A 16096-nucleotide genomic window follows, 5' to 3' on the forward strand; every position below is an offset into this window, starting at 1 on the left:
ACCTAGAAGCATTACACATTTATGAGGATTTAATCTAAAATTGTTTAGAGTGGAGAAAGTGAATCCATATAGCCGACTCTAAATTTTTGAGATAAAGACTTAATTGAGTTGAGTTGAGTTGCATTGATTTGGTGGAGAGAGAAAGAGGAGGGACTGGAGAGGGTAAATTATTAGACTATAACTGGTATACTAAAAAATAGTGCATTGCATACTCACATGAAAACTGTTATAACATGGAAATGAGGATGTGAATCAATTATTTTGTGAGTGAAGGTACACATACACTATATGTAACTAATAATTTGCCAGCCATCGAGAGGGTAAAAGGAGAGAAATAGCACATGAAGAGAGTGATCAAGTTACAAATAATAAATTAACTTTTATTCCTAAATATTCCGCATCACAAATATCAACATTTAAAAAAAAATGTGACAGCTAATTGATAAAATTTCATGTTGCCATTACTATAGTAGTGATAAATAAGTTTGACTTGGTTAGATGACTGAATTTCAAATTGCCAGAAGCATATCTTATAATAATTAAGGCACGTGTAGGTATTAATTGGTGGTACCGATCGAGTAGAAAACAAATGTGCCAAATTCAGTAAAAAGTTTAGGGGAAATAAAATAAAATAAAATAACCTGAATTTTTTGAATCTTTGCAATTCCACCCTAAATTTAAAAAAATGTTAATTAAATCTGTAACTATTAAAGATTGTGCAATTCCATTCAACTAAAAAAAATTACCAATTAAATGCTATACTATTAAAAATTACGCAATCACCCCTTAATCATATGAACAATCAAAACCCATCAAAAAAATTGTAAACAAAAATTATTATATTTATTCCATGAGAAATAATGACATATTGATTTTCCATTGTCTATATATATATATATTAGGTTATTACATCTGCAAAGAACAGAAAGACAAAATTTTTAGATGTCACTTTGACACAAGAGGAGACAGACACACATCACAGACATTTTTTTTTTTTTTTTTGAACTTTAAAAAAAAGAAAGAAGAAAGTTGTTTGTTTGTATATATATATATAATAAAAAAAAAAAAAATAAAAAAAAAAAAAAAAACTCTTTTTTAGGGTTAAAAAAAAAAAAAAAATTTTTTTTTATTTTTTTTTTTTTAAGTTTTTTTTTTTCAGGTGAAAATTAATTCTTCTCTGGATTTCATAATTTTTTTTTTTAGAAAAAAATTGCACAATCTTCAATGATTCAGGATTTCGGATGAAATTACAAATTTTTTAAAAATTTACTTTCTCTTATAATTTCTCCAAAAATTTACTACTTCTGGTCTAGCTACCCACAATATTGTTTGGCACAATAATGGATATGTTCAGACAATGCAAACCCTACCATGACAACAGCCCGCCGTAACCATGAAAATTCCTGCCTAAACTATTAATTAATTAAGTAGTAATTAAGCAGCCCACAAGCATAATTATTGTCCTGGATTGAACTCTTGTTCAGAGTTGAGAGAATGGATGCATGGCTGCTGAGGTCTAAAGATGTTCCTGACATGTGTCTCCCAATGGTAGAGCTCATATGGTTCATTATCATAGTAAAACATGCGCAGAAGCAGGCAATAATATGCATAATTAATGCTGTTTTTGATCTTTGATGATCCCATATATATGGTAATTGCATTTCTAGCTAGCTTGACGCACAATGAATGGAGGCTCAAAGCAGCAGGTGATCATCACCTTTAGCCTTTACTCCCTGATAAAAACAAGTCACATGGCGCAAAGCATAGCAGTCTGATAAAACGATGCTAAAAACATAAAGACAATCCATCATCAAAGAAAATATTTCATAATAATAAGCATGATATGGACTGGTTTTGTACAAGTCTCAACAGAACTGATTCAAAATATTACTGGTAGTAAATAAAAAAAAAATTAATGGAGAGTTGGTACATATTCTAATTGGACAAAGTCAAAACAATTAAACAAAAATATAATATCCTTCTCTCTCTGTCTAACAGCTATATATGATAGAGAGGGTTGAATATTATATGAAATAGCATCTAAAACCAAGGTGTTTGTTTAATGTTTACAGCTAGGCTTTGCATGAAAACAGACTAATACCATGCATTAATTTAATCTTTAATAATGCAGTGATATATAGCTCCCCCATTTCTTGCTTTTGCCTTTGGAGTATTTAACACTACAATCCCTCTTTCCTTCATAACCAATTGGGTGTGTCTACGAAAAATTTGAGCTAATATGAAAATGAATTTAAAAATTATTAAATTAAATATTTAAATTTATATTTATATTTTTTTTAATTAATTTTATATAAATATTAATTTAATCTAATAAATATTAAATTTGTTTACTACAACTAGAGCTCTTTGAGAATGGTAACTCATTTTTCATCTCTTACTTACTTTTTGAATGCAAGTCAATTGCCTTATCTTTTCCAACAAAGAAAAATTAAATTTTAGGGAAAAAGAGAAAACTATTTTATAATAGAAGAAAATTAATAATTATTGTTAATTTCGTTTGTTTATCACATGTCTGGTTTGTTTTTTATTAGGTCTGTTAAAGCTTTAACATTATTGTCTTCCTCATTAATAGAACAGGAGATTAACCAAAAGATTGCTCCCATGCTTATAATTAGCTGTCTGTATTTATTTACACCTATCTGTCCAAATCTTATTGGAAGCTTTTCAAGCATAGGTCAAGAAAACCCTTGAATTGAATGAAAATTTGCATGTTATACCTCCAATGGCCAAACCCTTTTGAAGGCTAACTTGGTCATTTAGATGCATATCATATATCTTTGATTCTGCTGCCACATGGCAATAAATTACTCTCACGTGACCACATGCTGTGACTCTTTTTCTTTCTCTTGTTAGAGTCAATCCAACAGACCTTTTCTTTGACTGATCCAACTTCATTACAATCAATTGTTGTCTTTAGTTCGCAAGGTGTCCATGTGATGTCCCCATGTTGTAAACAAGCTCTTAGATTGCTTGTTTGGGTTTCACTAGACCATAGTCATTTTTATAATCTCACCGTTCAAAAACAATTACTAGCAATTACAAAACTAAGGAAAGCAGATTAAAATTGGACATCACACGATAAAACATTTTCTTCCCTTTATATATCACAAATCCCATGCACTCTTACTACTGCGCCAACTCCATAAACTTTCTTTATTTCTTCTTCTTTTCTAGGAAAAAAATATGGTCTCCATAGAAATGGTTCAAGCAACCTCTAGATCCATTGATCAAACTTCGAGTCCTCGAATTTCTTTCTCTGCAGAATTTCTTGATGAAAACAACTTCATTTCCATTAGTCCAAATCCACAGGCTGAAAAAGACCAAGAATTGGAAAGAGAAAAGGCAAGAAATGCAGAATTTGAGTTCCTATCAAGCAACATGAGTAGCCATGCCATGTTAACTGCGGACGAGCTCTTTTTTGATGGGAAGTTACTTCCCTTCTGGCAAATGCAGCAGTCTGAGAAACTTCATAAAATCAGTATCAAGAGTAAAGAAAGTGAAGAAGAAGAAGAAGAAGAAGAAGAAGGGGAAGAGGAGGTGAACAAGGAGGAGTCTAGGGTAAGTTGGTTTGTTGATGATGACCCATCTCCAAGACCTCCAAAATGCACTGTTCTCTGGAAAGAATTGCTAAGGTTAAAGAAGCAACGTGCTTCTTCTCTGTCACCATCATCATCTTCCTCCTCAACGTCATCTTCTTCCAGCTCCTTAGCCGATATCGTTGCCACAGAAGAAGGGAAGCAAGGGTCTGGCAATAGACAGAAGCAAGGGAAAAGGATGAAGAAAGGACTGGAGAGAACAAGATCAGCTACTATTAGGATAAGGCCAATGATAAATGTGCCCATTTGCACGCAGGTGAAGAGCAGCGCCTTGCCACCTTTGTTTCCCCTTAAGAAGGGGAGATTAGAAAGGTGAGGAGGAGAATGTGGGTAGCTCAAGCTTGTCTCTGTTCTGCAGGATTGTCTAATATGTTGATTTCTTAGCAGTTCTTTTGTTTCATTTCAACTTCAGATTTTTTCGCCCTCTAGTTTTATGTCTAGATTATTTTTAATTACAATGGATCTGATAAATTATAATGTAAATGATGATTATATATGTTATTGACTGGATAATATTATTTTAGCTGCATTTTGTTTTATCTCTGTGGGAGATAAGATAGCTGGTTTCATTCTTTCCAAAAATATACTAAGCAAAGGGAACTAGGCAAGCACATAAGGACCTGAAATGAAATTACAAATTAATTTAGCTGCTGCTTCTTTGTATTAGTAAGGATTCTATGAATTGTGGATCAGAACTAGTAGGTGAGCATTCAGGGCACATGCAGTAGGCAGAGCCTGAGAATTAGGATGGCCCACATGTGAGGATCGGCCACAGGAATGTGATCAATGGTCTTGAATTGAACTAAATGGAGTATCATGTGGCGTAATTCTTACCACCCATCATTGAATATCTATGAGCTGTTATTTCTTGCTTACGTTCACAGTACTTATGCTACCCTTCTCAATTCTCACAGCTCAAAAGCAAAATTGGAAGACGATCATATTTGAAGGAAAATTGATGAAACGATTCACCCACTGATATTAAAAGATTCTTAATTAGTAGCCTTTTAGACCCTAAAAGAAAATATGATGATGATGAAGAACAAGATGACATTTCGAATTAAAAAAAAAAAAAAAAATTCCTCCTGGCCTATAAACAAACAGAAGGCTTGGGACTTCACCGTTGTATAGCAAGTGCAACTGAATGATACAAGAAATTAAGCCACAGCAAATGATCAAAACCTGTCAGTCTGTCACTTTATAAATTCTAGGAAACAGCTGTTTCATATTACATAAAAGAAAAAAAAATTTTAAAAAAAACAAAGAAAGAAAAAATACACATTAAAGAATGACTGCATATGGACTTGTAATTTACATACAGGTTGAGAGCATGATTTAGTTACGCTGTGTTTAAAAAGAATCAGATTGACTTGACATGAACAACCACCTTTAAGTATACAGTTGTGAATGCCCCAACTTGAATTGAGGAGCTTCTATAAGGTCAAACCACAGATAGCTGATGCCGCAGAACTTCCAGCAAATCAGAGAAAGCTTTCAACAGCAAAATTTTCAAAACTCTAGATTTCTAGACAAAATATATAATCACAATCAAATGATTGAAATCCAGCTTGATGATAAAAGCATCCTTGTCAACTTTGCCTTGGGTGCAATGATTGTTTTTGCTCAAGAAGGTGTTGGAGATGATAACTGATTTCCGGGAGAGGTCCTGATAATGAAAACAATTTAGACATTCAGATTAAATTGGCAACTACTGAAACTTATCTAAAGATTAATAAAAACTGATAATGCGCGTAGCAAGAGTTGTGTGTTCAAATTTTACCTAAGGTCCAGCCCAGATTTTCCAGTAAGACTTTTCGGAATTTGACCAGTCAGATTATTGTTCTGTAAAAATCTGTACGATTCAAGAACCAAGTCAGGTATAGTTACTGGAGTCTGAATTATCATATTACCACTCCAATTAAAAAAAAATTACACAAGGAGAACATGCGCATACAAACAAAACTAAAAGTGTAAATTTACTGTTACTCAATGGCATTTTTATCACAATATTCAAAGAAATATCTGATCTTTAGAAAAAAGAGATCTAGTCAGTAGAGTAATTGAAATACAGCAAGCTAAATGACTGAAAGCTAACAAAGAGCAAAATGCAATGCAACTTTAGTATCCATAATTGATCAAACCAGTCAGCCAAATAAAAATGGAAAGGACAATGAAATGTATCACATAGTACTTCTTTCCAATTCCCACCAACAAAAAAGGCAGATCACATGGCAATCCTGTAGTTTTGTTACAAACCTACGAAGACTCTATAAGCAAGCATAATTTTAGCTGAGATATTCTTTCTATAGGCAAAGAACCATGTGCAATAGATCTAGGACATAATCACATAAAATTGTTTCAAGAACCAAGAAGAGAATCGAACCGGAACCGTACAGAACTGAGTCAAAATCAAAGAACCAAGAATTGTACCAAACTGGAACTAAAATAATTAAGAATAAAATCGGAATCCTACCGAAATTTAGGTTTGGTTCTTGTTCCTAGGCAGAGCCTGAACAGAATAAGAACCACACACACCTAATGGGTATATCTAAAGTCAGCAATTGGCAATATACCAATCTCAAAGAACGGTTGCTGCCATGCTTGCATCTTAATTTATTCCCTGAAGTAGCAACCTAAGTAGCACTCATATGTCACAAATCCTTAACCCCTTACTCCACAATAAATACAGTGCAAGAAATGCATCTTTAATTGATAAAAAATACTGATATGGTATCCATGTATGTTACCATGATCATGGGGTAAAAATGCAATAATTGAATCTAAGACAATATTTCTCCAAAGACTTGAAAAAGAAGCAGGAATTCTCCATTCTAGTTTTCTAGATGGTTGGCTTGCTTAAATGCAGAAGTCTAAAGATCAGGCTAAGATTCAGTTAAAGATAAAGAATTTCTTAACTTGCTTACAATACCACCAAATTTTCTGGTATTGCTTCCTTTATATGCTTTCAGGACATTGAATGTTTTTTTTTTCTTATGCCAGAAGAGTAAAACAAAAATCTGAGATCTTGCAAAGATTTATACCAATAGAAAAACAACATCTAAGAGTCCATTTTTATCTCCACTTAATAACTCTACTTTTTTCCTAGTACTCAATTTTAGGCCTGAAATTAGGTTTACAAATATATTACCCTTCAGCTGGTTCACAAATACCATTGCCTATCTTAATTCTGTGGGCAATTGCAAGGGAACCTCATTATGACAAGATATCTGTTTGATTTCCAATGAACACCTGGGCATGTAAATTATTAGAAGTACATTATATAAATGCCCCTCAATGGGGCAGCCCTGACTTTAATTCAGTGAACACCTTGTCTAAAATAATATAAAAACTTTCAAGTTCAAATATCATTTCCAGTGCTTTATCAATCATGGAACCATTTTACAAATAGTTGGTGTTTAGAACTATAGAGAAAATGGATCAGGCTTAACTCCACCCCAAAAGTTAGCTCAAGGAAAGGAAGTTTGCCCAAATCTTGTATTTTGCTCAAATAAATACCTTATCCCAAACCAATATAGGACAATACCCCCTCACATCTAGGTATGAACATATAAAGCATAAAGTTTACATGCAAATACATCGGCTCAACATTGAAGCAAGGTAGGCTCTGATACCATGTAGAGAAAATGAATCGGGTTTAACTCCACTCTAAAAGTTAGCTCAAGGAGAAGAGGTTACCCAAGTCTTATATTTATATTTAGTTCAAATACCTTATCCCAAACCAATGTGGAACAACAATAACCAGAAGCACGAGACAAGTGATGGTATGTAAACATGCACAAGCAAATTGTAAATAATTCCATTGGATTAGTAGCCCAATAATCAAGTTTTGACAAGAAAAATTCATAATCCTATTTCACCTAGACTTGAGGATTCTATGGATTACTGTAAAGTGGTCAGAGCTTATGACAAAGGTCCTAAAGTATGCGTGAAAACAAACAGAAAGCCCTTATTTTACGGCCCAATTGACCTAACCATAAAAGAGATCATAAGATTTGACAGAGCTACAAGATGTAATCAACATATTTTTTGCACCCAACTTATGTCAGATAAAACCAGATATACACCAACAAAACCTAAATTTGACACACTTCCCAGTCCAAGAGATAAACCTAATGGCATCAGAATAAGCATTCCTCTCTTAAGTTATATGGTTTAGCCAGCATTCCTACTCTTTAAAAGACCTGAATTTAGAGCTATCATTAATTAGTATATGATTCCTAAAGAACTTTGATTATGTTTATTTAGCATAACAATTATAAACAGGAAACAATTAAAAGCATATTGCATGCCATATGACAGATGCCAACCATATTAACTGCAACATATATGCAACCGATAGTAGAGGCAAGAAAACAATGGATACACTAACTAAAAAAAAAAGTAAGCAATGGATACAATGATAAGTAGAGAAAAAGAAGTTTGCATATTTTCTCAATTCTCATGTAAAACTTACAGTTCACGCAGATTCTTAATACTTCCAATTGATAAGGGGATCTCTCCAGTGAATTGATTGTTTTCCAAATGCCTTCCAAAGGAAAGTAATGTCAGATAAGAAGACCAAAACAAAATGCACACAAGCAGCATTCAAATAATTTGTCCCCCATGTTCCAACAAATTCGATGGTACATACCACGCAAAGCATGGTACATTATAATTAATCCCCTAAAGGATAAGTAAATTACCCTATTACACTAAAAATCACAAGGGAAATAGTTCAATTTGGAAACCGTAATGCAATTGAAGTGGCGTTTGATGTGCTTATATTCCATGTGGGACAAATTATCTCATTTCGAGCACCCAAAAAGAAAAAAAGGGAAAAGGGGGAAATCTTACAATGTTTGCAGCATCTTTAATGAACCGAGATCAGGTATTGAACCTGACAAACTGTTATTTCCAAGCCAGCTGTCCAAGTGACGTATCATCAATATATTAATTCCTATTCAATTTCCATTTATACATGAATTTAGTTTAGACAACCTACATGTCCGTCAATGCAGTCAATCTCGCAAGACTTGGTGACACTGATCCTGAAAGGCCCATGCTTGTCAGATTCCTGGAAACGAGATGGAAGGTGAAGCAATAATAATTATTGTACTGAAAGGGCAAAAAAAAAAAAAGATCTCTGTCATGAGTGATGACTAAGTTTGACTAACAATGAAATCACACGAATCCGGGGGCCCTCAGAGCATGTAATTCCAGTCCATGAATACTGACGAGGCATACAGGGATCACCGCTCCAGTCAAATGGAGGGTTCTGGAGACTGCTTTTAAGTTTTTCCAAAGCGATTACTGGAACAAGAAATTAGAAATATGAAACCCATTTAACCAGTACAATCCTTGAGAATGACAAAAAAGAAACACGGGAGAAACTTGAAAGAATGTTCCACAACAATTTATTACAGGAGACATAATGAAATCCAACTCCCACTCCACCAATCTTAAAATATTAAATTGAACCATACCATCTCTTGTAAGAGTTCTTCCTCCAAGCACCATCACCTGAAAAACCTCTCCAGCATTGATCAATGGAGGAAAGCTAGAACCAGCAGAAGGAGTCAAAGTTATATTTGTAAGGCCGCCAAGGGGCCACTGCGTTGCAAAGATAGCAGCGCCTGTTTGTGTCACGCTAAAATTTTTGTAATATGTTATCCCATTTATGCTGACATTGAACCCTCTTGAAGGCCCAAAAGATGAATTACGATCATCTGCAAAGTATAAAGCAATGTAGTACATGGAATTCTGAAGGGGAACCAGAGGCCACCTCAACTCCAGGGGACCAGATTGACTTGCTGTCAACTCCGTTTCAAATACCTTCGACGGAGGAAGATTCCAGATACCGGAAATGGATAGATTTTTGTTTTCCGATGTGGTGGGATCTTTGTCCCCAAATGGCTCCCAAAACCGATCAAACCGATCATCAGGATATCTGGTAGCAATCAAAACCATTAGGTCTGAGCATATGAATTGAAATCATAACTTCTTCAATATCCAATTTTCTGTTAGCGAAGCTATTTTTTAACTCACCGAATTATGGATCCACTGTATCCAAAACTGTGCCTGGCAACCAAGCTAAGGCCATATCGCTTAAAATCAGTGGAATTATACAATGAACCCCCCAAAATCACGAACTCCAATGCCGAAATAAACGGGTCTGAATCCGTGTACGAATTTGCCCCGATACACAAACTCATAGTCTTCCCCTGAGCCAGAAAAACCCCTTCATAATACGACGACATGCCGTTGGCATAATCCTCCGTTGTATTCACCACGCTCCAGAAAGTTCCGTCTACAATCTGATCGAACACTGGCGGCGCAGCGTTGCCGTTGATCCCTCCATAGAAGTACGTTGTCCTGATCATGTACTTGGCGCCGCGGAAAACCGGAACCACGTAGCAGGACTTGTGATGAATATTGTTCTTCATAGAGAATGATCGGACGGTGGAGAGGATAGGGGAAAGTACTGGGATAGTAAGGTTCTTGGGAGTCCCTTCGGAGATGAATCCGGTGTCCGGAAGCCATTGACGGCCGGCGATTATTGAAGGGGCGGTGCCACCGCAATTAATTAGAGTTCCTGAAAATTTTACAGAAAAATAAGAAAAAAAATTCATTACAAAGAGAATTGAAAAATGAATGTAAATTAATAATACCTCTGGGAGGAGGGAATTGAGAAACAGAAAGAGAGAAAAGAGAAAGGATTATAATGAAGATGAAAGAAAGAAATGGCATGGTGGTGAATTGCATATAATGGTAACAGAGGCAGAAAACTGAGAGTATTAAGACAGGGGTCAGGGAGGGAAGGAGTCAGTGGTGTTTTGTTTTTGAGGGTTGAGCGGTGGTGGTAATGGCGGTGGTGATGAGTGGGGGGCTTGAAAGGGTCTTTGGAGAGTGTTGCAAGAAAGGAATAGGTACAAGGAGTGAGGAGTTGCGAAAGAGGGAAGGAATTTTCTAGTGACGCGGGAAAGGGCCAGGTCAAAAGACGGCAGTTTTAGTGTTCGTTTGGCCGCGCTGGATATGCGTTTGGTAGGGGTAACTAATTGGGCAGTTATCATGCTTTTGCTGTGGTTGTTGCAACTTGCAAACGTTACATTAACCACTTCATTTCAACCTGGAGTTTGGCATTATTTTATGACATTATTAGTGATTATCATGTAAATTTGATCTGTATTAAAAATTTTGATATTATGTTGTTGATATAAATTAATTATGAAATTTTAAAATAATTAAATAATTTTTCAATTAATTTTTTTAACAACATGTGAATTTGTATTTAAAAAAAAAATAGTCTTTCAACGTCATTTCTAAATTAATGAGATCTAAATCTTATGAACTTCAATCATTCTTTTATTATTATTATTATTATTATTATTAAGAAAACTTTTGATATTGACTACATGTTAGAAATGAAAAGAAGATTTTTTTACGGTAAATTAAAATAACACAAATTAAAAATTATTGGTTCATATTTATATATTTTTTCTTTTCAAAACTATTTTCATTATAACAAATAAATAAAAATTATTTTTTCTTTATTAATTCTTCCTTTGTTTTAACCACAACAATTAATTGTTCTTGCTGTTGCTGTTGTATGTGTTTAAAAATTAAAAACAATGTGCCAATGCAAACTAATTATAATTAAGATATTAAATAACACAACAACGTAATATATATATATATATACATATATTCCATTTAAAAATCATCAAAATAATAATTTTAAGATTTTTCGCCCTTGTTTGATATGCCTTATAATGCCATTGTAGTGTTACCATCTCTTTTTTTTTTTTTTTTTCATTTGTTTTGTGATTAAGGAATTGCTTATGCTAATACATACGGGTATCAGTAATTTTAATATATAAATAATATTAATTTATATATTTTTCTTTTATTTTAACATATAAAAATAAAAATAATATTTTAATTTTATTAATTTTTCATTTTTTTATATAGACTAAATTTTTTATTTCTCAAATTTTTTAATAAAATATTTCTTACTAAAAATAATAAAAATATTGATTAAAAATATGAAATTATTTGAAATTAGTTCAATCATATAATTATTTTTATCATTTTAAGAATCAAAATTTTGTTATATCCTTTTAATATATTAAAAAAATATAATATATTTAAATATTATCTTTATTTACTAATATTAATATTATTATTTAATATTAATTACCTAACAAACTATAAATATAAGGCTAATTATTAAGTGCAATGGGAGTACTAAAAAATAGTACTCCCTCTCTTATAGAAAGTGAGACCTTTCTATAATATAAAGAGTAAATTTTACATGATTGTGAGAGATGATATATGTACACCGGGTATACCTAATAATTTATCATAAATATAATTGATGTTTTGTTATACTAGAGGTATCACAGATGAGCGACCAGAGAATAGGAGGCCTAAAAAGGGTATGACTGAAAAATATATAAAACATGGGCTAAAAATACGAATGACATAATCTTCAACTGAGGGGTGGCTAACTTTATACAACTGATTAATTGTTGTTATAATGGTTGTAATAACTTCGTTTGCAAGATAAAAAGTTGTTAAGAGAACTAAAGGGTGTAAAGTTAGTTGAGGTTCGTAGGAACATTTCAGAAGAAATACATGAGTTAAAATACCCAGTAAAAAATGTTACCTTATATATCAACTGTTCAATCAATAGGGGAATGCCAATGTAATGTGAAAAATAATGTCTTTATAGTAGACTCTAGCTTTTTTGGTGTACTGTTTAAGGTTTATCTTTATTAATAGGTGTCGTGTTACTCCTACCATAACAGCTATTGCGTCAATAATGATGATACCGTGGTAGGCATAGTATCACAATTATTTGGCTAATTAATATGTTTATCTCTTTATGATAAATGACTCTTCATTAGGAGAGTATTCTTTCTCCAAAAGTTTTCCTGTGAAATGGGGCATTGGCTCTATTTAGGACTTCTATGCAGCGGGCTGGATGATTCGTCGAATTTATCAGAGAGGTTGGACAACCTTACCAAGGGGTTGTAGGATCCGTCTTCCGTATATATGAGCACTGCTCCAACATACGTATAGGATCCTTAGTTCGTTGAGGCCCACGTGTCATCATTGTATAAACTTAATATTTTTTAATGCATCAACAGTGCAAAAGGAAAAAAAAAATATGTGTACCATACAAATTATAAGTATGCATACATTATAATTTACCTTATAATAATAACAACTATTTATTACAATATTAAGATAGTAATGATTAAATAATTTACAATTTATATACACATAATTGAAGAATTAATAACTTAATTATAATGTAAAGTAATTCAATAATTAATAAAAATAAAATTTTTAATGAAATTAAACAAATTGCTATTTAGTATAATTTCATAATCTTACGTGGCATATATATATATAAAGAGAGGGGCAAGTTTTTATTGGTGTTGCCATGGGGATAGATTTTGACTTTAGATTGTCACAAGGCATTTATGATCAGGGGTGAGTAGATTTTGATTTAAATTGAAAAATCGAATCGAATCGAGTTAATTTGGTTCAATCATTTTGATTTTAAAATTTAATCGGTTTGATTCGATTTTATATTATAAACATTTTGATTATTTTAGTTCGGTTTAATTTTTAAGAAAAAAATCGATTAAACAGAATCAAACCGAACTTAATAGTAATTTTATATATTCAAATCGAACCGAATTGATTTTTGAATTGATTTAGTTTTATGTGAAATTTATGAATTATATTTAATTTATATATATATTATTTAACTTTATTGATTAATATTTATTAGGTTTAAATCAAAGTCAAATTAGATCAAATAAATTAAAAATCAAATCTAAATTAAAAAATCAATTAAAAATCAAAATCGATCGGTTTGAACCGAATCAAACCGAAATAAAGTAGTTTGATTCGATTCGATTTTTTATTCATTTTTGTTCGGTTTAGTTTCTAAAATATGCAATTTAATTTTTATAATTTAATTCGATTTGATTTGATTCGGTTCGATTTGAATCGAATGCTTACCCCTATTTATGATATATAGATTATCATGTTTTACCGTCATAGTAATTATTATTTTTTATGTTAAGGGTTTAATTATGTTTTTTTATTTTATTTTCTTATTCTTCTTATTATTATTGTCACCCAATTTTCAATTCTAAATAATTAAAAGTATTATATATATATATATATATATATATATATATATATATATTTAATTAATATTTAATTTTTATTGTTAAAATTTTAGAAATTTCTTATTTAATATTTATTTTTCTTTTATCTATTTCATTTTAATATACATTTAATAGAGGCATATTTTAAACTGTATATACATGTTAAATTATATATATAACGAGTTATGCGAAAATTGAATAAATTTTATTTAAGTAGTTATGATACACAACAAATTTATACTAAAATTCAATTTTCATTATGTGTTTGATATTTTATTTTTTATTAATTAATTATTAATTGCTTTAAATTATTATCACTTTATTAATTTTCCAATTATATATATAAAAATTATTCAATGATTACTATTTTAATACTATAATAAGTAGTCAAGGTAAGTTATAATATATTAATATATATATTTATTTTATATATCTATAAGTTTATATAGTATACACATATAATTTTTCCCTTTTAAATTATATTTATGCTTTTCAAATTATTTGTAACACCCCAAAATTTTAAATTTTATTATTTTATGAGCATTTTTGGTATTTTAATTTTATTTAAATTTTAGGAATTTTTTTGAGATTTTTCGAATTTTAAAAATCGGGTTTGATTTTCCGAAAATATAAACTTTGATGATTTTTAAAAATTAATTTAAAGACCACGTGGCAAAACTAAAAATATATTAGGAATCTACGAATTTTTCTGAGTTTTCTGGAATTTTTTCAGAATTTTTGGACCTAGTTTTCGGTCCCGAGGCAGAGTAAAAATTCAAAATTTTGTATCCTGAATCGAACCGACCGAATCAAACCGGTCGAATCGGATCGACCTTTTCTTTTTCTTCCTTCTTCCTCCTGCGCGCGTCCGACCTCCTCCCCTTCTCTCTCTCTTTTCTCTCTCCTCCCTCCTCCCCTTGCCGCGTCGCCACCTCCCCTGCCTCCCCACCTTGCCGGCGCGCCACCTCAGCCCTCCCACGGTGGCCGCTGGAGCACGGAACGGCTCAGAAGCGGCCAGCGCGACGCAGCGCGACTCCTCGACTTTCTGACCGAAATTCGGCCGATCCGGCCACTAATTGAACCGGGTCTTGTGTCTAAAATCATCTACTCGTCGAGAGCTTTCCATAGACACCAAGAACACCGAAATCCATTGAGCGGTTTGTCCAATTTTTGCTCGGGAAGTTTTAGCCCATTTTGACTTTCGGGCTAGATTTCTCGCAAACCGTGAATCCCACGAGAAAACCGAGAGTACCAGAGCGCTCCACTCGTCGAGAGCTTCGGGACGACATAAATTTCAAATTTTTCCGACAACGTTTTTCGGTGGGTCCCACGGAAATTCACAGTGTTTTTCCGAGCATCAAATGAGCTTAGAAAATTCTGAAAAATTTATGTACTAACCCCCGTGTTGTGGGCTTCGTGTAGGTATCCTCAATTCACGAAAATTCGACAGTTGAATAGGTCTGCAAATTTTGGGCTAGACAGACCCGTTACTGGAAAAGTCTCCGAATTGGACCGAGGTTTTGGCTACCCCCCCATTATCAGACATCCTGAGCGCGTTCCCGAAGTTGGAATCGGCAAAGGTAAACCCGAACCTTGCTTTTTCGTAATTTTCTAGTGCTTAAATAAGATTAAAAATCCATAAAATATTCGTGGTAGCTCAGAAAATTATGATTCTTTTTGCAATAGCCTAGTAATATTGCTAAGGACCGCGGGGCAAAGTTTTAGAATTTTTAGAGCTTGTTTGGGTAGTTTTTGCAAAAATGATCAATTATAAGGACTAAATTGAAATTTTACATATTGTGATGGATGATTGATTTGATGGGCCCAGGAGGGGCTGTGTGATGTGATTGAGTTGTGGATATATGGATTGTGAATATAGAAGTGTGTTTTGAGCCATTTTGCAAGTTGGATAGGTCCTAGGTATAGGGGAGACTCTGCCGGATTTTCAACACAACTTAAGACGTATTTGGTCTTTTCATGATTTGTATTAAGTCGTTTATATTAAATAATTGTAATATGATTATCAGGTGAGCCGGGACAGCCTTCTTCTTCCGCCCAGCCGCCACAGTAAACGTTGTCAAGTCTATGAGTAAAATATTAATTTTAATTGTAATTTCACTATTATTATATGTTCAAGCATGCCCATGCATCACTTATATGCATATATCTATGTTGCTGTGGTAATTTGGAGCAGTGTGCGTGCGTTGGCGTGCGTGTGATGTGGTGTGGACTATAGATAAGACGGGTAGTCACGGCTTGAGATCTTCGCTGGGACCCGATCCTTCGGGGGGT

At 32.9% G+C, this 16096-nt stretch overlaps 2 protein-coding genes across 2 annotated transcripts; one reads left to right on the forward strand and one right to left on the reverse strand.

Moving 5' to 3' along the window:
- The first annotated feature begins 3162 nt into the window (after positions 1-3162).
- On the forward strand, positions 3163-4119 carry LOC110673191 (uncharacterized). Its single transcript, XM_021836248.2, has one exon. The coding sequence runs from the start codon at positions 3205-3207 to the stop codon at positions 3931-3933; it is 729 nt and encodes a 242-aa protein (XP_021691940.2). The 5' UTR covers positions 3163-3204; the 3' UTR covers positions 3934-4119.
- A 591-nt stretch (positions 4120-4710) lies between these two features.
- Positions 4711-10658, reverse strand: LOC110673194 (leucine-rich repeat receptor-like serine/threonine-protein kinase At2g14510). Its single transcript, XM_021836251.2, has 9 exons — positions 10286-10658; positions 9663-10209; positions 9101-9564; positions 8792-8927; positions 8620-8691; positions 8472-8540; positions 8092-8163; positions 5398-5469; positions 4711-5283 (listed from the first exon to the last, which is right to left on the reverse strand). Exons 1-9 carry the CDS (start codon positions 10377-10379, stop codon positions 5241-5243), a joined length of 1569 nt encoding a protein of 522 aa, XP_021691943.2. The 5' UTR covers positions 10380-10658; the 3' UTR covers positions 4711-5240.
- Positions 10659-16096: the final 5438 nt, after the last annotated feature.

Source organism: Hevea brasiliensis, chromosome 15 (genome assembly GCF_030052815.1).
Source record: "Hevea brasiliensis isolate MT/VB/25A 57/8 chromosome 15, ASM3005281v1, whole genome shotgun sequence".
NCBI lineage: Eukaryota > Viridiplantae > Streptophyta > Magnoliopsida > Malpighiales > Euphorbiaceae > Hevea > Hevea brasiliensis.